We start from the raw sequence: 24,705 nt of genomic DNA, 5'->3' as shown, positions 1-24,705 counted from the left end.
TCCCTGCCAGAGCTGTCTTCCGCTTTGGGGGGACCTGGAAAGGAACTAGACACAGAATCATGCCGTGGGCAGCTTAAGGGCTGTATGTGATGTGTCTCTTTGAATTGGTGAGCCAAGAGCTAAAGGGTCATGGCACCACTTTGCGACGTTTGAGTGAAGTGAGCATTGGGTTTTCCCAAAGTTAAAAAGGCTGCTGTGTCTGGTCCCTTGATCTTCTGAGCCTTGCTGTGGCTCAGAGTCTGAAGCAGCGTGGGTGTCTGGAGTGGCAGGAGCAAAGCAAGGTCACCCCGCACGGAAGGGGCCTCCCTCCTGTGTCAGGGATCCTGGTGATTCCTGGGAACCATCATGGCAGAGAAGACTGCGGGACCAGGCACCTAGTAGGCGCTCAGATGTCTGTTACCAGACTCCTCCTCCTGTGAATTTTATAGATCAAATCCAGCTGGGTTCGCAGTGGAGCAGCAGAAGGGAGAGATGGTTCTCTTTCGCCTCCGAACTGTACCTACTATGCACGCCCTCACCTCCGGATGGGAAGGTGCTGCCAGGTGCGGCTTGGCCAGTCAGCGCGCCCTATGGGATGGCCTTTGCTTTTGTTTCCCCCTTTTCTGAGTGACATTCGTTAGTGCCACTGTTGCCTCAGGCCCCTATCCGGCTGCCGTGCACTGGGGAGGGACCACTGCACCTCCCCCCACTTTTCTCTGGCTGAGGTGAACCTCTGTCAACACCCACAGTTCCTTTCCTCTCTGTCCCTGAGGACTCATTTGAAATCAGCTAAAATAACACACAAGATACGATGACATCATGACATCATGATACCTGTGAAATCAGAAATATCTTTGTACTCACTCTGTGGTTTCTGTTAAATCCAGTTCACTTAGAATTAGTGGCTAGATCAATCTCAAAGATTTAGCACTGTTTCCTCTGTCAGCTGTTCGTATAGATCGAGGACAGATTATTCTGTTCAGCTATACTGGAGGTACGGGTATATGTCCCCAGGGTTCCCCCAGGGGTGGGAACAAAATTCTCAAATACTCTTCCATGACTTCCCCTCCCCTGCCATAAAAAGAAAACTGCACATATTGTTTCTTGTGCCAGAAGTTGAAGGTAAATAATAGTGCTTAAGACAGATGAGCCTGCAGAGATCTTCCCTATCATAGTAATTGTATCGGGGTTTGACTTATTTTGAAAGAAAAGAAGTGATGTTTTTCAGAAATAAGTATGTTCTGCAAATGGAAAAATAATAGGAAGTCTCTTAAGTCACAGCAAAGTGGAATTCTTACTGTCAGGGTAACACAAACAAAGGTTTGCATCTGTATCACATTTTCTCAGGGTGACACTTGGGAAGATGTGTATCTTGCCTCAGCTGCTAAGAGGCAGCTCCTAAAAATATAAATGTCTTCAAGTTGGGAGCTGTCCTCATCAGACCTCTCAGATTTTTTTTTTTTTTTTTTTTTTGGTGCACACACGCACACAAGCACATATGTTGGCCTGGTCAATATTTTAATATTTTGTGGCACACTTTTTCACTTGATATTTAATGTATTTTAACACTTGCTAGTATTTGTCTCAGAAAGAGAAAAATCTGTATCCCATGTTCCATCTGAGAGGGCGTCCCTGGTAGCTCAGTGATAAAGAATCCACCTCCCAGTACAGAAAACCCGGGTTTGATTACTGAGTCAGGAAAATCCCTGAAGAAGGGAATGGCAACCCACTCCAGTATTCTTGCCTGGAGAATTCCATGGACAGAGGAGCCTGGCAGGCTGTAGTCCATGGGATCCCAAAGAGTTGGACATGATTGAGTGACTTTCACTTTCTATGGGCACATGCTCCAATAATCGATTCCCTGCATCTTTTTACATGTGTTTTAAAGAGATGGGTAGGAAGATTAAGATAGCCAACAGGGACTTTCCTCGTGGTCCAGTGGTTAGGAATCCACACTTCTGTTGCAGGGATCATAGGTTTCCATCCCTGGTCCAGGAACTAAGACCCCTCATCTGCATGGTGTTCCCCCCCAAAAAGGTATATGTACACACACGCACACACACACAGACAACAGATTTCCTCTAAAAAGTTACACTAAAGAATATAAAATTCAGCCATTTGTACAGTAGATAATGAGATATTGGTTTGCCATTTTCAACATTTCAGTATTTCAAGTTTTTATTTTATTTAGAGACTGCAAAGGAGGGACTTTGGGGCCAGATTGACTGGGTTGGAATTCTGGTTTTATCCCTTCCTGATGGATTGTCTTGAGCCAAATTATTTAGCCCCTCTGGGCTTGCTAGGTGGTACTAGTGGTAAAGAACCCACCTGTCTGTGCAGGAGACATAAGAGATGCGGGTTTGATCCCTGGGTGGGGAAGATCCCCTGGAGGAGGGCGTGGCAACCCTCTCTAGTATTCTTGCCTGGAAATCCCATGGACAGAGAAGCCTGGCAGTCTAAAACCCATAGGATCGCACAGAGTCAGACATGACTGAAGCAGCTTAGCATGCACGCACTTACTCCCAGCTTCCTTTATCTGTGAGCAGTGCACATTAACACCCACCTACTGAGCTGGTCCTGAGTCAGGGAAGTCAAGTGCCCAGTACAACCCGGACCACTCGGGAGGTGTCACAGTTGGCTCGGTGTCTCGCTTCTATGGACTTGTTTGATGAGCTCTGTTGGCTAAATGTTAAATAGTATGAGAACATATTCTCATTTCAGGGACATTTTTTATGGCGGTTGGGTTGAGCTGGGGAATACTGGGAAGACAATATTGTACCTTGTTGGCCAGTGGAATCATCATTCAGATGGCAAGTTGACCCAGAGTTGAAAGCAGCGGTTCTCAACCTCCCATTCAACAGCATAAATAATGGGTGTCTGGGATCAGTTTTCAGTATTTTCCAAAACCTGATGAAAATGATATGATGAGCCTACACAGGTAAATATAAATTTTTTTTTTTTTAAAGAGCCTTGTGTAGCTCCAAAATGATTAACGACTTTAATACTCTTTTTACCCTGGAATTAAACAAAGGTTTGAAATAAGAAATGGAGGAAGACAGAATGTTCCACCTAGCAAGGATACCACGGCTCTGCTCTGCGCTCTGCCTTCAGCGTGATTCAGCTGTGGCAAGGAGCAGTCCTGCAAGACTTCAGGTGTGCACAGTGCCAGGGCAGGCACATTTTTCACACGCAGGGAGCATCATTTCTGTTCTGGAGTATCAGGGCCCAGTGACCAAGCTGCATGATGAGCAACGATTTGAGGTGAAAGAGACAGACTGGCAGCAGGATAGATATCCTAAGTGAAATTCAAACCCTGGTGAGTTAAAACCACCAGCTAACCCCTTTCCCTCCAAAAAGCAATTGCACAATATCCTCGTAGTCGTAAAAATTTGAAGATCCCGTATAAGATGATATTCCTTTAAATCGTGTTGCTCTTTGCAGCTCATAAAGCGTTTCCAGGTACATTTGTGTTTTGATCCTTCCAAGGATGACTTGTGTAGAGAAGACCTTGTCCCGTCTTACGTAGGAAGTAACTGAGTGTTGGAAAAGTTGTTTCCTTGATTTTCACATTTTGCGGGGGGCAGATATTGAGTGCCCTCTAAGGGCCAGCCTCTTCACTGAGGGAACTGTGTCTTTCTGTTCTGAGTGTGGTTTTCCTTCACTGTCCTTTTTTTTTTTTTTAATTTTTATTGGACAATAATTGCTTTGCAATATTGTGCTGGTTTCTGCCATACATCTACATGAATCAGCCACACATATCTCTGTCCCTTTTGACCTGAAACTACCGTGTGAGTCACACCTGGACACGAGGACTTAAGTCACTGCTGCTTTCTCAAGTGAATGCAATTTTTATCACCTCTTTTCTTTTGCTTCCCCCTGCCTCTGTGGATAATGCAACAGATTAATGCGTCGTTTCTAAAAGTTCAGCAAAATCAATTGATTCATCTATCTTGGATGTATATCTTATGCTGCTGTGGTTTCAGGGAATTTTTTTTTTTTTTATTCTAACAGTTTGGAATTTGTGTAACAACTGCATATATTCTTCTGTATCATCCACTATTACCTGATAAAATGTAAAAAGAAATATGAGGCTTTGGTCCTTCGGTGAGTTTGGGATATTTTAATTTTTTTTAATTTCACTTTTATTTATTTACTGTGACTGCGCTGGGTCTTCGTTGCTGTGTGCGGGCTTTCTAGTGGCGGTGAGTGGGGGCTTCTCTTTGTCCCCGTGCACAGGCCTCTCATTGTGGTGCCTCTCTTGTTGCAGAGCGCAGTCTCTAGGCCCGTGGGCTTCAGTAGCTGCAGTCCTCACGCTCAGTCATTGTGGCACCGGCCTTAGTTGCCCCATGGCATGTGGGATCTCCCCAGACCAGGGGTTGAACCCAGCTCCCTTGCATTGGCAGGTGGACTCTACTACTGGATCACCAGGGAAGTCTGGGATATTTTTAAATGTGCTCAAATTGTTTAAAAGGAGTTTGTCATCTTCGTCTTTATAGCTACATATAAAGAGTTTGTTTCTGTGTGTGCTGGTAGGGCAGCACAAGGATGTGGACCACCCCTGCATATTTATTTTCCTTAAACAGACCCATTCTTCAGAACTTTGCTCTATGCAAAGTTAAACAGACATGGTTTGGGAATAGAATTCATGATGCAGCTGTGCTGAAAGGCCCCTGGATGGTATTCCTGTAGGACAAGCACTGTCTGTCCTAATGGCACGCTGTCTGTCCGAAGATTCTTTAAAAGATGCTCAGAAATGTCTTAAATTTCTTTGGGAAGATTCAGGGCTCAGGTCTGTAGTTTGGCAGCAGCTGATTTTCAACAGAACTCAGAATTGCTAAGAACCTGGGCCAGTGAAGTTATTTTACAGAACTTAAAATAGAAAACTGCAAAGAAAGTTGCAACTTGATTTTGGTGTTTGAGACTTAACGCTGTTGCCTGAGGTTCATATCCCTTCTTTTTCTTGTCAATATAAAGAAAACATGAAATCGTTGTAATTTTAAGCCTCTATATTTCTGCATCCTGAGGAGGCAGTCAGTAATTACAATATCCCTTTGTAACTGGAGTCATCAATAACTAAGGTCATTCCCACCATACGCACATGTTGTTTTTTGTACTTCACACGTGGAGAGAAGTAATCACATTTCTCAGTTTGAGGACCTGATCTGTGCCAGGACAATTGGATTGAAATTTCTTCTGTCTTACTGATTCTGCATTCCCATGTCCTGTTCTTCTCAAAGGCAGCCCTGCTCTGCTTTGCCTGCTTGCCTTTAAGTCCATGAGTATATAGTCCTGATCACCACCAGGGAACTAGGCAGACCTGGAACAGGGCACCCTGATTGTATCTGACCAGATGTAGGCTTTGAGCCCCCTTCTGGAGGGGCTTCCCTGGTAGCTCAGCTGGTTAAGAGTCTGCCTGCAATGCAGGAGACCCTGGTTCAATTCCTGGGTTGGGACCATCCCCTGGAGAAGGAATAGGTTACCCACTCTAGTATTCTTGGGCTTCCCTAGTGGCTCAGACAGTAAATAATCAGCCTGCAGTGTGAGAGACCTGGGTTTGATCCCTGGGTTGGGAAGATCCCCTGGAGGAGGGCATGGCAACCCCCTCCAATAATCTTGCCTGGAGAATCCCCATGGACAGAGGTGCCTGGCGGGCTATAGTCCATAGGAGCGCAAAGAGTCGGACATGACTGAGCGACTCAGCACAACAGAGCGCTGGTCAGCCTGGAGGTTAGTCGCTTCCCCCTGGAGAGGGGCCCACTCTGGGACTAGAGGTCTCTGTCCTCTCTCAAGGGATTTGTATTAATGTGATCAGTCTCTGTACACCACCATCAGTCTCCCATTCTCATCCCAACCCTCGCATCTCTGGATTTCTAGTGAATCTGTGGGAGTTTAGGGGTGCAGTCCTCCAGCAGGGAATTGACTGAAGTAACTGCCTTTTCAGGGGCTGAACCCACGACCTTGGCCTCATTAGCACGGGCGCTCTAACCAGTCACAAAGCCACACACCTCACTTTGTGTAACTTCTGCTGACTCTGTTCCTACCACCCTCGGAGGCCTCCTTTTCAATTGCAAAGGCGTTCACGCCAGCACAATAGAACAGAAGGAAATCGGATCTCTTCTAGACTTCTCTGAAGGCCAGAGATACGCGATTTAGCAGGAAAATAAGACCAAAGTGTCTTGAGGGTTCAGGAAACAACTTACCTTTCTAGTCCATGCATTTGTTGAGAATCCAACTGTGTGTCTCAGATTTTCCTTCCATCAAAAATTTAAAAAATACTGTGGGACTCCTTGTGCCAATGTATTAACATAAAACCTAGGGGCTAAGTGGAAGGTTTCTGATGACTGAGTGGAAATATGGCATGTACATCATTCAAGTGGATTGGGTTCGCTTCTTAAAGGAGTGCATCCAAGAATCCATAAGTGCTTCTGTTTCACAAGTTTATAGTCCCTAGAAACCAAAATAAATGCTTGCTGTGATAGCTGAGCCACCACTGTGTATCTGCAAGTGCACTGTGATGAACAGGACGTCTCATCGCCCAGGGAATCTGCAGTCACCACTGGGGGAGAGGAAGAATAAGGACGATTCCCTCACGGAGAAGCGAATTTCACACCAAAGCCTGAAGACATAGGCGTATCCTGGGGGAGCGAGGTGCAAAGGGAGTCTGGCTGACAGCAGGATGCACTTTTTCATCTGAGCCAAATAAAAATCTCAAGGATTTTATATCCTGGCACTTGAAAGGAGTTATGTTGCCATCTGTGACAAAATGAAAAGATGTTGGACCGGAGGAGTTTTTTGTCTTGAGTCTGTGAGGACCAGGAAAGGCTCTTCAAGGGATGTGGGCCCTGGGCTCAGATCTTGTTGATTTTCCTCATTTTGCCACCTGAAAAAAATCTCTTACCCGTCAGCTGCACAAATCTCTATCAGAGTGACAATCACTGTCAGTGAGAGTTTCACAGGTTCTTAAAACCTCAGCAGTAAGAGACATTTAATGGTGGGCAGATGGTAAGCTGTCTGAGAGCAGGGATTCTGCTTTTAATATATTTAGCAAATATTTATATTTATGGGGCATTCACTGTGGTTCTGGGCTTCCCAAGTGGTACAGTGATAAAGAATCTGCCTGCCAATGCAGGAGATGCAGGTTCGATCCCTGAGTCGGGAAGATCCCTTGGAGAAGGAGATGACAGCCCACTCCAGTAGTCTTGCCGGGAGAATCCCATGGACAGAGGAGCCTGGTGGGCTACAGTCCATAGCGTTGCAAAGACTCAGACACTACTGAGCGACTGAGCACACGCTATGTTCTGAATCCCGGTGAAAAAAGGAACAAAAATCCCTCCCACCACGAAGCTTATGTTCCAGTACGTTTTATTCATCTTTATTTTACACACTGTAGACTGAAAAGAAAAAGCACAACATGAGAGTCGTGAATTAAGTTTTATTTGGGGCAGAATGAGGACTTACTGCCCAAGAGACAGCTTCTCAGATAGCTCTGAGGCCCTGTTCCAAAGAGGTGGGTAGGGGAGGTCAGCGTAAGTTTGATTTTGGTGAACCGCGCAGCAGAAGGTTTCTGCTGATCCCAAGGGGGCTTCCCTGGTGGCTCAGTCGGTAAAGAATTTGCCTGTAATACAGGAGACCCAGATTCCATCCCTGGGTTGGGAAGATCCCCTGGAGAAGGGAATGGCAACCCTCTCCAGTATTCTTGCCTGCAGAATTGCATGGACAGAGAAGCCCGGTGCACTACCGTCCGTGGGGTCGCAGAGTCTCAAGAAGGTTGCAACCAGTCACGAGGAGCAGATGTCTCCGCTAGTGATTTTAGTGCTTCCTAGGTATGAGGAGATGTCAGAAGTTGGGCTCATAAAATTGCCTGAAAATTTCTAGCTATCTGAAGGCCTGTTCTGCCGGTTCTTCGCAGAGCACAGAGTGCCTCACTCCTCGTCTCCGCCCTGGACTCCTTTCAGGCAATGGTTCAAGGTCAGCGACTGCAGTGGCTAGTGATGTCATCCTTGTAGAAGCAGATAGCAAATGACAGTTTTTGGCTGACGCTGTAGTGCCTTGAACTTTGTCATTTTAGCAGAGTTTTTGTTAAAGGCAGTAATGTTTTGAGTTCAGTGCTTTCTTTCATCAAACACTGATAATCCATGTATGTATGTCATAAAGAAAACTGTTAACCAAGAAGTTTAAGCACACACTCTAGTTCATGACTTATGCAAACTAAGGGAGAACTCTGATCAGATAATCCTGGGTCGAATGAAACTGTAGCATCCCTGCATTGTGTTAAAATAGCAGCACTTTGGGTAGACATTTTTTTTGGAATTTGATGAAATTTGGTCTACTCATACACTTGAATCAGTTCAGTTTAATGGCTCAGTCGTGTCCGACTCTTTGCTACCCCATGGACCGCAGCATGCCAGGCTTCCCTGTCCATCACCAACTTCCGGAGCCTACTCAAACTCATGAATATCCATTAAGCTTTTTAAGTTGTATTTAGAAATATTTATTCAACTGTATTTAGAAATATTTATTCATACACTTGAATAAATATTTTTAAATACAACTTTAAAAAGCTTTAGGATTTTTTTTCACCTTAAAAACTTACAGGGTCACAAAGTAGTAGAGATTCGGAAACTAACAGTTGACTTACTTCACTCAATAGTAAATTGATTTAAGCACGTGTTCAGGCCTTTCAAGGCACCTACCTGCTAAATATTTTCTAGGCACAGAGTGGGAAAAGCAGCCCACCGCCAACTTCTGTTTCCGTGCATCTTCAGAGAGTGACCCAGTGGAAGGTCACTGTAGGGTCAAGGCTACCTGCGGGCGCGCCCCCAAGGCTGGGCATCGCAATGGTCCAGTTTGCTCTGCAGTGTTAATTTCACTCCAGCAGCTCCGAAGTGCGTATAGTGGTACGTGCGTACATGCTTGTACACACATGCGTGTGTGTGCACCCGTAGCGCCTTCTGTATACTTCCTTCGTCACACCTGCTCCTTGACTACAGGAACCAGGTCTTCTTCAACCTTGTAGCTCCAGCACTTAGCCTGAGGCCTGATACTCCATGACCTCAGTAAATATTTATTAAACGAATAATCCCATTTCTGTAGTCTTATTTTACTAACAGCTCTGTGGGCAGGCCTCATCTCCTTCTCTGTTCGTTCTTGGATCCTTATAGATACTTACAGAACACTTCATCGATCTCTGTCTTCAGGGCAGAATCTTGACTGCTCAAGTCCTCCATATTCCACCCTGCCTGGCATTATCCCTTACTGCTTTTTTCACTTAAAACCTAAACAAAATATAAGCGGTCTTTCCAGTTCCCCCACAATGGTGCTGCGTCATTCCCCCATGGTAGCTGTTACTTATGGTCAGTTCTTATAAGAGAGAACTAAGTTAAAAATGGATTTGTTGTTTCTTTCCTTTTGACTTCCTCATTGGTAAGCATCAGAGAAGTCAAAGACAAATTGCAAGGAAGCGTCATTGTGATCTCCCACAAAAGTTCATACACAGAATTTCAGAAGAGAATGTTCAATTTAAAAGTGCACACATCTGTTCTTCGGGCAGGCTTCAGCTGTTAGGGATTTTACAGGGCCTGCAAGATGAAGTTTGGTCGTAGGTGCTGTCCAGTGGCTGAAAAGAGTCATCGTCGCTGTTCCACAGGCTCAGTAGTTCTCTGCTCTATCCGTAAGCCTCATGATTTTTTTTTTTTTTTTCTTTCTAAGGCAGTGGAAGATTTCATCTCTACTAGAGCCTTTGCTGGAGAAGGAAATGGCAACCCACTCCAGTGTTCTTGCCTAGAGAATCCCAGGGACGGGGGACCTGGTGGGCTGCCGTCTATGGGGTCACACAGAGTCGGACACGACTGAAGTGACTTAGCAGCAGAAGAGCCTTTGCTGTTCAGTTGCTCAGTCGTGTCCGACTGTTTGCGACCCCATGGACTGCAGCATGCCAGGCTTCCCTAGAGCCTTCATTGAAACAAATCTTAAATCAGCATCCTCACTGTTTTTTCATTGCTGAGTTTGATTTTCATGAGTCAGTGATGTGGAGAGTCATGTCTACAGTCTTTTTTTAGCTTTATTGAGGAAAAATTGACAGATATGATTGTCTATATTTAAAGTGTACAGCCTGATGATCTGGTGTACACAGAGGCTGTGGAATGATTACTAAGATCAAGATAATCAGCACATCCATCCCCTCACGTAGGTAACTTCCTTTTGTGTGACAAGATAAGCTCAAGTCTCAGCAACTTTCAAGCATACTCTACTGTATTATTATCTGTAGTCACCTTGCCATCCAGTAGATCCTCAGACCTTTTTCTCCTTACAACCAAAACTTTCTACCCTTTGACCCGTGTCACTCCCATTTCTCCCAGGGCCATCGTTTTTATGACAAGGTCAACTATTCAGTACTGACCACCAAGCCTCCTCTTTCTCCTTGTAAATCACAGCTTCTGTTCCAACGTTTGGGAAAACCTATTAGTTGCTACCTTACTGCCCTAAATATTTCCTGCCTCCCTGGAGGCCCTGGGCTCTAACTTTTAACAAGCCTCAGAACAAAGCCGGATGCCCTGGGGGGAAGGTTCAGCCCTGCTCTGGGAAGAAGCTCCCGCAGCACGTGGTCCTGTTTCACGGTTACATTGTGGATTAAAGTGCTACATGGAGCATCTTTCAGGGTTACACAAAAACCCATACCCTGAGTATTATCCTTGTCACCTGACCAGGGTTATAATAGGGTTCCGCCACAATTCCTCCAATTTTTATTTCTCTCCAATAAAAATTTGCTAGTGGACCACTCACTCTGGGTGGGAGGCTAACTTTGTTTCTGATTGTCTTATTTCAACCCATGGTGAAGTTATATTGTGCCACTGGGGCTTTTTTCCTTTTCTCTTTTTTCATTTGGCCGGGGCTGCCTCTGTTCAGCAGAGCCTCCTCGTCACTTCTTCTATCACCGTTAGTTAAAAGTAATTGTTATTGCAAACCCACTCCATGCCAGTATCATTCTCTTTCATGGGGAAAACCCACAAAGCATTCATTTCGGTAGCAGAAAGGAGGGAGCTTACAGGATCAAATCCTTTTTATCTGGACCCACAGCACCTGCAGCAATGCATTAACTAGCAGGAGTTGTTAATTACAATCCTAACTTGTTGATCTTCCCGGCTTCCGAATTTTAAAAGCAAGAAAATTAATCGCTGCGCGTGTCTCCTCCTGTCGAAAATGACAGGAGCGTGTCTTCTGAGTTCTGTTTCAGCCACTGATAATCACACACTTGCATTTTCCTGTCACATTTCTTTCCTCCTTTTGCAGATGGAACCATTTCTTAAGTTCAAAGAGCCCTTCCATTCACAGCAGAGTAGATATTTGCCTGTAAAACAAAGGCTTTAGAAGCATAAATCCTCTAAATATGAGTCTGAGCAAGATGGTACTGAAGATATTTCAGGAGTTGACATCACTTAAAAAAAAAACACACAAAAGAAAGAAGACTAATTAAAAGTGTAGTAGTGGTGGGCTTCGCTTATATTTTTTCACTTAATTTACATAACAAACCTGCGAGATAGAAACTGTATCTTTATGGTGGAGGAAACAGGTTTAGAAAGGATGAATAACTTGCCTAAGATCACATAGCACCTCAAGCATGAGAAGGAAAAAGGATTTGAGACAGGGAAGTAGGAAAAAGAGCCCAGCACAGTCATCCTGCATTGTGAAGCACGAATCAGGAAGAGATGGAAAGAAAGCTGAGCCTGGCTTCCAGAACACTTGATTGTCATAGTAAGAAAATACAGTGTCTGCCGCTTTATTCTGACCTATCCATCCATCATCAAGGTAGTTAAACCACCTAATCCATCCTGTGTGTGAGTCATTCTTAAGAAGAGTTATATGGTAAGCAGTCTGGACTGCAGAGAAGAATGCTTCAACACTCTTCATCAAATTCTGCCCTCGAAAACTCTCAACCCAAATGGATGACCATAGGCCTAGACCAGCAGTTGTGTATTATGGAGGCACATTCGACCTGGGTAGCTTTCTAAAACTCCCAGCACAGACCAGTCTGATGAGACTAGCTGGACCCAGCCCCAGATGGGCATGGGCAGCTGAAGCTGAGAACCACTCTGAGAGGCTGTGCGTGATTTCACCATTAATGTTCCTTTCGTTCCCTTCCTTTTCAGTCATTTCACTTCATTCCTCCGAATGACCTTTATTCCTCTGTCACGGAGGGCAGTTTTCTGTTCTTTGTTTTGCAGTCTTTCCCCAAACCTCCTGGACAATTCAGATTGGGTTACATCGCAAACGAAAGCTTTACAGCTGGGTCTTCTGCAGGCATAGAGTTTATTCTAAAAGCCTTGTGTATTCCGACAGTGAAAATGGATATCCCATATGAAGTTTCTCTCTGGCTGAACTTTGCAGTCAGCAGTAGTTGGACTCTCAGGAGCTCTACTTTTTGCTCTCTGAAGCACATACACACACACACAAACCCTCTCTTGCTCTCTGAAGTGCGCGCACACACACACACACCCCCACCCATATGAGCCAGCTCAGCACCTTGTAATCGGGGTTTCCACCCTTAGACCTATGGACCATGTGTGTCTCGCCCTGTGGTAAGCTATGGGAAGAACTGAAGCGCGTATCTGGGTAGTTTGAGTTCCCATCCCTACCCCATTTCACTGAGAACTGCTATTACCAAATAGACCAAAGGAGATTCTTAAACTGTTCCCTGTCAGTAACTGGCTTAGCTTTTTTCCTTCTCTCCGCTGAAGGCAGTCTGGCCGGGAGAATCTTTGTGAAGGACATTCACACAGGTAAGCCAGGTAGATGACCCCATAAGCACATACACAGTAACATCTGCATCCAAGCCAGGCAAGGCTTTTCTGTCCTTTGTGAGAGCTGCAGTGTTTTATAACCCAGTTCCCAGAGGACGCAGTCCCATGTGGACTGGGCCAGTGTCTGTCTGCGAACACACCTGGATTTACTGCCTGAATGAGACAGAGGGACCTTCTTTGCACAGGCTGGATACAAAATCAGTCCTTATTTTAATTCCAGTCCACTTCAAGTGACATTGAGTCCTCTGGCATGGTTGGTCTCTTGACCAACATCTGTCGGGATGTTCTCCTTCCTGGATCTCATTTTCAGATGACTGGATTCTTCCCATTGTATCTTATCTTTGAAGCCAAGTAGCATTAACAGGAGAAGGGATAGGCTACCCACTCTGGTATCCTTGGGCTTCCCTGGTGGCTCAGATGGTAAAGAATCCCCCTGCAATGCGGGAGACCTGGGTTCAATCCCTGGGTTGGGAAGATCCCCTGGACGAGGGCATGGCAACCCACTCCAGTGTTTTTGCCTGGAGAATCCCACGGTCAGAGGAGCCTTGCGGACTACAGTCATGTGGTCACAAAGAGTCAGACACGACTGAGCGACCAAATATAGCATGGCACAGCATTAACAGGATTCCACTGGAGCTGGGACATTATGCAGACGAGAGTAAAGAATGCCTTTATGTACTCTTCATTAGTGCTATCACAGGTTCGATCCTTTGGTCAGGAAGACCCTTTTGGAGAAGGGAGTGGCTTCCCACTCCAATATTCTTGCCTGGAGAATTCCATGGACAGAGGAGCTTGGCAGGCTACAGTCCATGGGGGTCACAAAGAGTCTGATATGACTGAACAACTAACACTTATTTACTTACTGCTATTACCTTATCAGAAAACTAAGATCATGGCATCTGGTCCCATCACTTCATGGGAAATAGATGGGGAAACAGTGGACACTACGGCTGACTTTATTTTTGGGGGCCCCAAAATCACTGCAGATGGTGATTGCAGCCATGAAATTAAAAGATGCTTACTCCTTGGAAGAAAAGTTATGACCAACCTAGATAGCATATTAAAAAGCAGAGATATTACTTTGCCAACAAAGGTCCATCTAGTCAAGGCTATGGTTTTTCCCGTGGTCATGTATGGATGTGAGAGTTGGACTGTGAAGAAAGCTGAGCGCTGAAGAATTGATGCTTTTAAACTGTGGTGTTGGAGAAGACTCTTGAGAGTCCCTTGGACTGCAAGGAGATCCAACCAGTCCATCCTAAAGGAGATTAGTCCTGGGTGCTCACTGGAGGGACTGATGCTGAGGCTGAAGCTCCAATCCTTTGGCCACCTCATGTAAAGAGTTGACTCATTGGAAAAGACCCTGACGCTGGGAGGGATTGGGGGCAGGAGAAGAAGGAGACAATAGAGGATGAGATGGGTGGATGGCATCACCGACTCGATGGACATGAGTTTGAGTGAACTCCAGGAGTTGGTGATGGACAGGGAGGCCTGGGGTACTGTGATTCATGGGGTCACAAAGAGTTGGACACAACAGAGCGACGGAACTGAACTGAACTGAATGACCTTATCTAGACACATCGATTGTTTGTGTTTGCTGTAGTATATGCTCCTTGATCATGTTACCATACTCAAGGAAGGATATGTTTGCATGATGGAGACAAAATATGTCCCTTGATATGTGAATTCTGATTCTGCTACCAACTTGCTGAATGGCCATGTTGGGTTAGATATTTCACCTCTAAGATCTTCAGTATCTTCATTTGAAAAGCTGGAGTAATAACCTCTTCATAGAACTGATAGAATTATTACAAGAGATCAGCAGTTTTCAAACTTTTTGTTCTTAAGATCCCTTTCTACCTATAAAAACTGAGAATTCCAAAGAGCTTTTTTGTTCACCTAGATATTTATCAGTATTTACCATATTTATAATTAAAAATAGAAAATATTATAAAGCACTTGTTTTTTTAAAATGAGGACTCTTCTTCAAAACAAAAGAATTAATGAGAATAGTGGTGTTTTACAGTTTTGCTAATCTCTTTAATGAGAGATTAAAGAATACAAGTGGATTCTCAGATACGCTTTTGAATCCAGTCTGGCATATTATGTAGTTTTGGTTGACATATGCACAGGAAATCTGGCCTCAAATAGGTGTGTAACTGGAAGGGAAGGAATATCTTAATAGCCTTTTCAGTTAATTGTGGATATTCTTTGATTCACCATTAGAACTCAGTGAAGTGATTTTTGTCTTAAAGATTAGTTGTAAAACGTGCACTCTGAAGCCATGTCTATGAATTTTATGTACTCTGTTACATAAAATCCCTTAGTCTGTCTTGTACTTTGAATGACTCTTTTAGTCATGTGTAATTTTTTAAACATCATACTCTGATCATTTGGAAAACATTGGTTCTCACTCAGTTATATAGACCTCCTAAAACTTTATTTCATCAAACCATGAAATCAAACAAACAAAAAAACCCCCTGCAATTATTAAAACCATCACCAATCTTTCACATGACAGACTGTCAAACTCTGGGCAGCAGATACATGTGTTCCAAAATTCTAATTTTTGCTTAAGAGCCCACATTTTATCATTGCCAACAAATATTGCCAATTATTTTCCTTGATGTGATGGACTCACTTCATTTATTTCCATAATATACCTGCCAAATACACAAGTCTGAACAGCCAGTTTGTCTAAAGTTGTTCTTCCTAGTAAAAGTGATATTTCAAGAAAATAGTGGCACATTCAATTTATAGCTCCAGGGATGGTCAAGAGTTCATCCTTGAGATAACCCTCATTCTTCAGTAGGAGCAGAAACACTTCCTGCCTTCTTCCCCCTTCATCTCAGGGTGCCAAGAAGATACATAGCAAAGACTCAAGATTCAAGGACAGTAGTATTTGTGACTGCATAGCGGGCCTCCCGGGTGGCTCAGTGGTAAAAAATCTACCTGTAATGCAGGAACTGCAGGAGACTTAAGTGTGATCCCTAGGTCAGGAAGATCCCCTGGAGGAGGCCATGCAACCCACTCCAGTGTTCTTGCCTGGAGAGTCCCACGGACAGAGGCGGGCTACAGTCTATGAGATCGCAAAGAGCTGAACGCAACTGAAGTGACTGAGCGTGCACACACTGCTTTATTAGGGACATTCTGTTTTTTTAATTTATCTTCGTCTAGTTGATTTACAATGTTGTGTTAATCTCTGCTGTATAGCAGAGTGATCCAGTTTTATATATATTTTTCAGATCAGATCAGATCAGTCGCTCAGTCGTGTCCGACTCTTTGCGACCCCATGAATCGCAGCACGCCAGGCCTCCCTGTCCATCACCAACTCCCGGAGTTCACTGAAACTCCTGTCCATCGAGTCAGCGATGCCATCCAGCCATCTCATCCTCTGTCGTCCCCTTCTCCTCCTGCCCCCAATCCCTCCCAGCATCAGAGTCTTTTCCAATGAGTCAACTCTTTGCATGAGGTGGCCAAAGTACTAGCCAGTTTCACTTAAGAATACCCCTAAAGAAATCTAAACTATGATACAAATGAACTTACCTAGGAAACAGACTCACAGACTTAGAGAACAGACTTGTAGTTGCCAAGGGGTAAGGGATGGGCCAAGAGTTTGGGATGAGAGGATGCAAACCATTACACGGTGGCGGTAGTGTCACTAAGTCGTGTCCGACTCTTGTGACCCCATGGACTGTAGCCTGCCTGCCAGACTCCTCTGTGTGTGTGTATTAGTCTGGCAGGCTACAGTCCATGGGATCACAAGAGTCGGACACGACTTAGTGACACTACCGCCACCGTGTAATGGTTTGCATCCTCTCATCCCAAACTCTTGGCCCATCCCTTACCCCTTGGCAACTACAAGTCTGTTCTCTAAGTCTGTGAGTCTGTTTCCTAGGTAAGTTCATTTGTATCATAGTTTAGATTTCTTTAGGGGTATTCTTAAGTGAAACTGGCTTTCCCCCCCTGGCTGTGAGCATGTGGAAGTGAGGAATGCAGTGACTACTTACTCGCTGCTTTGATTTGTACTAAAGCCTTTGTGGCTCAGCTGGTAAAGAATCTGCCTGCAATGCGAGGGACTTGGGTTCGATCCCTGGGTTGGGAAGATCCCCTGGAGAAGGGAAAGGCTACCCACTGTAGTATTCTGGGCTGGAGAATCCCATGGACTAGTCCATGGGGTCTCAAAGAGTTGGACACGACTGAGCCACTTTGACTTCATTTCACTTCAAAGCCTTGCGGGTTTCACCCTCCAGGCACCCTCCACTTGCTAGAGCACAAATGTCAAGACACTAAAAGCAGTAGTACATTCTGGAAATAGCTTTGATCTCACGGGCTCCCTGAAAGGGCCTCTGGGCCTCCGGTAGTCTACAGACCACACCTCGAGAACCATTGGCATTATGTAACCTCTTGCCAGTCTTGATGAGTTAGCTCTTTTTTCCTGGTCTTCGTTGTCTGTGGCCATGGACTTGGTGACTAGCCAGGCTGAATGAAGCCTGGCCTTTGGGAGATCTATTATTTTGATGAAATCCCACTAGAGTTCTTCCTGCATTCACCAGAGCCCAGTTGTTTTTTTTCCTTCCTGGGATATTACCTTGGTAATATCCGAAACAAGACAAAAACAAATAAGCCGAAAACAAACCTTGGTTTCGTATTAGCTTTACTGCTCACATCTATGTGCGGAATATCTCTGTATATAATCCTTGTTTTCTTTTTGTATGGTGTAGAGCTAATAAAGACATTTTTTCTGATAGTTTCCTGGTCCGTTATATCGAGGGTCTTAATTCAGGTTTCAGAAACACTTCACTAGTCTGTGCATAGATTCTAGGTGGCCGGTGAGCCCTCAAAATTTCATAGCATTTTCTGCTGTTCTTTGAGGGTTGGGGAGAAGGTGGGTTGTTGGGGAGAGTTAATAGCTTCAAATTCTCAGAGAGGTTTTATGACCTCGCCCCCTGCAAAACCAACCATCACCAAATGGCTGTTTCAGATGGACATTGTTATGGGTGGCATCTACCCACCCATTGTCCATGTCCCAACACATGTCTTTTGGAAAAGAATTTTCAGAGTTCCCTCTGCGGCTTTGCCCGTCTGCACTTTCATTCCTTTGGCATTCCTTCACGGTCCCCGTCAATTAGCACTTGCTCACTAGTCACTTCACAGTTGTCTTTGAGCACATCGTCTGTCCTTTTCCCCTTGGCATAAAGTGCAGGAGACGCCAGGGCCGGCCGTCTCATCCACATGCACCCTTGGAGGGTATTTCAGGCCAGAGGATGCACTCAGCCAAATTAGTGGGCTCCTCTTTGAACCACTGAGATGTGCAAACTCGGAATATTTATTTATACCTCAACTGCGAGCTGCGTTTTTTTCTCCCACACAATTCTTCAGCCTGCTGCTTGGAATCCAAGCACTGTCATGAAAACTGCAAGGCAGCCAGTTTTGTTCCAACAGTAGCATTTTTGGAACCCTTTCCCGATTCCGTGGGAGTAGTGTGGTGACTACCACTCTCTGAGAAGACGCGGAGGAGGACTCTGCAGCGTGATGATATGTATGTCTTGCAATATCAGCCCTCCGGGCACGCTGCAGACAGGGTGGGGGTGAGGGGGCTCCATGGCAGGGCAGGGGGTGTCCCCGGCAGTAAGCGAAAGTGCCCTTTGCGGCACCAGCATTTCTGTACATTGGAAAGCTGGCTTCAGGGTGGTCAGTGAGAAGCAGACAGCAGGCTTTACAGATCGCACTGTCATTTAACAAAGTGGTTGTTGCCCATCTCAGAAAAATTTGAAGGGTTCTGTCATAGGCGGTTTAACTCAGTGGCTTCACAGTTTTTGAAAACTCCGTGGCTTGTCTAACACAGCAAACACACCAGCAACTAACAGTTAGGGAACAGCAACGTCCCTATCCCCTATGAGAAGCAGGAAAATGAATTCTATGGTGATGAACGGGGAGGACTGACCTAATTATGACAAAGCAGAAGAATCATTCAGTGGGATACAGACAAGGTAGATGTGTGTACCAGTCAGATCCAGGGGTATTTTATTTAAGAATATGTCTCTAGTTGCTGGGTAGCGTTGTTTTTAAATTTTGCTTCCTAGACAACATTTGTTACTGACATGCTCCATCCTGTCTTCTGCATCTCTAAATACTAAAGATTGTCACCCACTTTGTGTTCTTAGCAGTATATAGGTTGACCCCAGTCCTCTGTCTTTACAGACTCAGGCTTCCAAGGTGGCTTTGTTTATTTCTGTCCCTTTCTAGCAGGTGAGAAAATCAGGGCATAAGAGCCTCTGACTTGCCCCAAAGCATTGAGTCATAGTGCAGGTTGATGTTAACAGCTGTGATGTCCCGGGCCAGGCTCATGGGTCAGAGATCGTGTCGTTCGTCTCTTTGGAAAGTGCCCTTCACGCTGTCGGGGTCGGTCAGTGTTGGCTCGTATCCCCTTTGACCAACTTACTCCCACTCAAGGGCTGAGTCTGGTCAAACTCTCCTTTGGGAAAATGGCACGTACCAGTGGGAGAGCAAGGTAAGGTGACTCTTGGCTCCGCTTTCGGACCAGATGGCTGCTGTTATTGCATGACAAAGTGCGCGGCTTCATGTTTCTCCGCCTCTCACCACTACAGTGCCCTTTCTGTTTTTTAAGGAAAGAAGGATTGTCCAAATGTGGAAGATGCAAGCAGGCATTTTACTGCAACGTGGAGTGTCAGGTAGGTGTCTTTGGGCCAGCTGGCAGGGAGGGCCTGGTACCCCAGCATCCTTCTCATCCTTGTCACAGCATCCCAGGGCCCTTCCGCAGCCAGAGCTGGAAAGCCTCCTTGTGGCATAGGGTGTGGCTGGATGCCCCTGTGTGCTGGCACCCAGGACTGATGGTGATGGGCAGCCAGTGATGGGCAGTAGCATTTTGGGGCCCCACACAGGATCAAAAATAGAGGTTGGTAAAGTGGGAAAGACACAGGGGCCACGTAGGATACAGGCAGGTGTATCACCAAGGTCAACAGTCTGCCCCCCCCACGGCTCCCAGCAACAGATGGAATGTGCAAAGACAACCAGTGAAAAATGTTAAAATGCTGTCTTTAAAATTGTTTAGTCTTTACCATCACCAAGTCTGAATTTGTATCTATCCCCCTAGCAGGCCACACGTTGCCCTTGGGCCAGTCTAATCTAGCCTGATTCCAGCTGGACTTAGGTGGGCCCCTGACACAGCTTTTGTGCAGCCAGAGGTGGGCTGGTCTGAACTTGGACCGGGAGACCTGGGGGTGGTGTCTCGGCAGCAGTGGAGCCTGAGTGGTTCAGGCAGGTTACACGTAGACCACAGGCCATCTGCATCTTGAGGGAGTCTTGTAACCCAGGACTGAAGATTTCAAGAGGGTATTTGGAGGAACTCTTGGTAGATTCTTTAAGGGATAAGTTCCCCGCCCCCTAAACTTTTCTACTTAATACTGTATAGTTACACAAAATGTTCACATGTATTACAGAAAATGCACTCCATGTTCTAGCAGTTTGAATTTGGGGAGGATATGATCTTCAATCTCTGTGTATCCTCCCCAATCTATTTTTTAAATGGGAACCTGCTAATATGGCTTGGGAAATGATGCTACTAAATAGTGGTTCTAAGGGACAGGGAGGCTGTTCTTCATACCTGCACCTCGGTTTTGTTCCTCTTCCCATACTTAACTGTCACTTTCCTCCGCCCCCCACCCCTGCTCTGGTTGACCACATTACCCATGGTTTCTTTTTTTTTTTTTTCCTCTGTTTTCTCCCTACACAGCTGGTCTCTGAATGTCTCCAAAGGGTGTTGTGCAGCAGTGGGAGAGGTTGCTAAGCCCCAAAGTCTTATCTAACAGAGCTCTCCTCACAGAGGCCCTGGCCAGAGGAAACACAGGCTGAGCCATTGGCTTGGGAAGGTCTGCCTTGGCTCTGAAGGCCACGTGCCTGGTCCACCTCCCTGTGTCTCCATACAGGCTTCTGGCCTGCAGGGCAGTGAGAATATAGATGGGCTTGTTGTTGGTTTATCAGGGAGTGTGGCTTCTTCTGAAGAGGACAGACTGTGCTTTGCTTCTCCCGATTATGGACAGAGTTCTGTGGTTAGATTGCTGGGTACGCGAAGAGGTCAGCAAGTGCTGGAATGACGTGATTAGGTTTCAGGCCTGATAAGTTAGCTGTTTCTATATTTAAGTTAAACGCTTCTAGAAAAAGTAGCTCATGATATTCTGATTCTTTAAAGAAGCCAGCTAGTCACACACAGGTCAGACTATTGTAACACAGAAGACTCGGAGGATATAGTTCCAGCCCTGCACCTGCCTACCTCTGTGAACTTGACAATTCAAAGGATGTCTCAGAGTCTCAGTTTCTTTAAGTGTAAATGAGGACAGTGGCCCCTATCTTGATGAATTATAAGGATCAAATGATATGTGAGATATCAAGGTTCTATGTAAACTGTGATGCTGCGTGCAGGCATGAGGGCTTATAAATAATAATATGATAGTAATTCAGGCTGGACTGAAGCTTAGCTTTATGCAGAGAATAAAGTAGGCAGCCCACTTTAGATTTAAAAGACTGGGTTTTTCTTCACCAAAGAGTATGGACTCATTCTAAGAACTTGAGTTCTTAGAATGTTCTCATTCTAAGAACACCATATAATGTGGTGTACATTATATGCATAGTGCTTGTTACAAAATCGAACTTTAACTTCTCTGATGAACTGTAAACTCCACATGGATATGAAACATGGGCATCTGTGAGATGCTGAGCTACCTCTTGGTCTCTTGAGCTGTCTCCATTAGGCCCGCACAGGTGGCATAACACTGATGTATAACCGTAGTCCAGGTTGGGTGTTGTGGCCATTGTGCTTCCCTTGCCTTTAGGACCTAGTCTTCCAGATTTGCTGACTCACAGTGATAGGTGCCTGGCCTTGGGAGGTTCCCGGCAACCACGTATATCAACCTGTGTGAACCAGAACGCGTCTTTACTGTTGTTTCGTCTCTAATTCGTGTCCTCCTCTTTGCAGCCCCATGGACTGCAGCACCCCAGGCTTCCCTCTCCCTCACCATCTCCCAGAGTTTGCTCAAACTCGTGTCCGTTGAGTTGGTGATGCCATCCAACCATCTTATCCTCTGTTGCCCGCTTCCGCTCCTGCCCTCAGTCTTTCCCAGCATCAGGTCTTTTCCAGTGAGTCGGCTCTTTGCATCAGGTGGCCAAAGTATTGGAGCTTCAGCCTCCGCATCAGTCACCTTACAGAATGAAAAGGCAAGAAGACACGACCCTGAAAGACGAGCCTTTTTATTACTTTACACCAAGCGGCTTGACAGGCTGCATGTCCTCCTCCTGGTCCCATCATAATGTGCTTGCTGTAGCAAGGCACCCCAGGGTGGGGGCACAGACCTGTGATTCTCAGTCATGTCAAAGGTCCTGGCCATGACAGCTTGCTGCGTCCAGCCGCTGGGCCAGGACACCCTCGGTCCTAGGGAGCAGTGTTGCACTTCAGTTTCCCCGTGCTCTGTGAAGGATCCTATAACCAAAATATTCTTGTAGATGACAAGTAGTAACACCCTTACCAAAAGCCACCGGTTTCTAGAAGTGAGGCTGGATTTGGCCTGTTTCATGTCTGTTTCCTTTCTCTCCTGTCGCAGCAGGGGGAGGCACGTGATCATTAAGGTTTTCCGTCCTGTCATCTGAAGGGCTGAGTAGGAGCAGGACGCCGTATCACAGTGAGACAGGATGGTCATAGAGTTAAGTGCCTAGAAACAAACAGCCGTAGAAGCGCTTCGTCCGTAAAATCAATGGGGAGGAGTCTGGGGCATTTGCTCCAGATGAAAATGGATTCGGAGTTCTGCCCAAGGGAATACTTGGATGGGATCAAGGTGGAGACTCTGCCGCAGGGTAAAACAAGGGGTACAAAACAAGGGCAGCAGTCAGGAAGGTAATTGAGTGATTCTCCACCTAAGAAAGCGTGGCCCTCTCCACTGTCGTTCAGTCACTCAGTCACGTCTGACTCTTTGCAACCTGTGGGACTGCTGCACTCCAGGCTTTCCCGTCCTTCACTGTCTCCCAGAATTCACTCAAACTCATGCCCATCGCGTCAGTGATGCCATCCAACCATCTCACCCTCTGTCGTCCCCTTCTCCTCCTGCCTTCAGTCTTTTCCAGCATCAGGGTCTTTTCCTCTTCACTGGGCCTTCTTCAAAGGCAGACCCCACCCACCTGGAGTCACCAGGGGGTCCATACCACAGAGCAGATGACTGGGTTGGAAAGGAGCTTATCAGTAGATAGAAAGCAGTGTCCACAGTGGCTGAGTGACTTGCCCAAGGTCACACAGCAACAAAACTGAGACAAGAGTGTACAGGAACCCTGAGGAGGGCTTTCACAGCTTTCCAGCACTGCGCCTGGGGGTCCTGAGGACCCTCCAGGAGAAGAGGCGCTCTGGGGATGAGTCAGAGACGGAGAAGTGGCCTTTCATGGAAGTGAAAGGGAAGATCCCTTCCAGTTGTATTGTCTTTCCGGAAACCTCTCCAAGAGTGTAAGGTCCACATCCCTCCCTGAGGGTGTCCTTCCAGGAATGCAGCATGTTAGAGCCCCTCAGGACTCTGCTTCCTGCCCCCAGCCAACCTCTGATTGCAGGACTTTAGGACCATGCTTTATTTTATACAGTTTGGCTCATGTCTTGTCCCATTTATTCTCCTTTTCGTTCATTTGACTCAGTGTGATCCTGCCAGAGGAGAGATTTTAATTGACAATGCATGAAAGGGTAATGGGAGGAAGTATAAAAGAAATAGAAATTCCTTTTTAGTTAGGCTCGGTTTGTAAGTTGTGTGTTTTAATGAACTATATTTATTTTTATAAATATGCCTGGAAAACTAAGAGTGTTGTTCACTCTGACTTTTTTGTTCAATTGTACCACGACACATTGAAGAAAAGAATTTTAGAGTTATTACATAGAGGAATCATTGTGGAGTAGAACTTTCTAAGGTGTTATTTCTTAACATTGACAAATAGAAGAAAACGGTTTGTGTGTTGTAAGTGGAGGTGTTATGATCACGAGTGTGATTTTGAAAGGAGGAAGGAGCATGTTCTGATGAAGATTGAAGCATGTATGAGGAGTGCGTGACCAAAGATGCAAGAACATTCTCGACTTTTATCACCAATTAGAAAGTAACTGAAGTGCAGAAAATGTCTAAGAAATGCTCCCATGACCCTATCATTTTTTGGGTGATCAGTGAGTGGGCTAGAGTCAGGGGTTTCGTCCTGGTTAAATTCACTTCGTTCTTTTCTTTCAGACATAGGAAGCATCCTCAAAGGAGCCACTGTTTTTTTCCTGTGAATAAATGTTTAACATCACCAGTAAGAATCAGTGAGTGTTTCCCATCACTCTTTTACGGAAATAGAAAACAAAGCAGATAGGGGCCAGCAGTGGCTGTCATCCCAGTGTCATCCCCGTGGGAGGCAGTCATGAAGCCCCTGATACTTTTTGCATTCTTCCTCTCACAGAGAATAGTGCTGGAGAACAGTAGCCCTATGACATTTTCTTACTATTCCACATTTTAAGAAATCATTTATGCATGCTACTCTGCATTTCAGGAAATCACACAGGCATGTATATAAGTTCAGTCCAGTCACTCAGTTGTGTCTGACTTTTTGCGACCCCATGAACCGCAGCACGCCAGGTCTCCCTGTCTATCACCAACTCCCGGAATCCACCCAAACCCATGTCCATTGAGTCACTGATGCCATCCAATCATCTTATCCTCTGTCGTCCCCTTCTCCTCCTGCCCTCAATCTTTCCCAGCATGAGGGTCTTTTCAAATGAGTCAGCTCTTCGCATCAGGTGGCCAAAGTATTGGAGTTTCAGCTTCAACATCAGTCCTTTCAATGAATACCCAGGACTGATCTCCTTTAGAATGGACTGGTTGGATCTCATTGCAGTCCAAAGGACTCTCAAGAGTCTTCT

At 45.6% G+C, this 24,705-nt stretch overlaps 1 protein-coding gene across 3 annotated transcripts in view; it reads left to right on the top strand.

Moving 5' to 3' along the window:
• The window catches only part of SMYD2 (SET and MYND domain containing 2), a 53,452-nt gene that overhangs the window by 1,400 nt on the left and 27,347 nt on the right, over nt 1–24,705 (top strand). The window contains exons 1-2 of one of the 3 annotated variants that reach the window (XM_024976466.2): nt 18,194–18,315; nt 19,405–19,468. The exons of 1 other annotated variant lie outside the window; for it this stretch is intronic. In XM_024976466.2, coding sequence (XP_024832234.1) covers nt 18,314–18,315; nt 19,405–19,468 — 66 coding nt within the window. In that variant the 5' untranslated portion in view covers nt 18,194–18,313. 3 annotated transcript variants of the gene reach the window in all.

This window comes from Bos taurus, chromosome 16 (genome assembly GCF_002263795.3).
Source record: "Bos taurus isolate L1 Dominette 01449 registration number 42190680 breed Hereford chromosome 16, ARS-UCD2.0, whole genome shotgun sequence".
Taxonomy (NCBI): Eukaryota; Metazoa; Chordata; class Mammalia; order Artiodactyla; family Bovidae; genus Bos; species Bos taurus.
The sequence above is the reverse complement of the archived record's forward strand: the minus strand, read 5'-3'. Positions and strand labels throughout refer to the sequence as shown.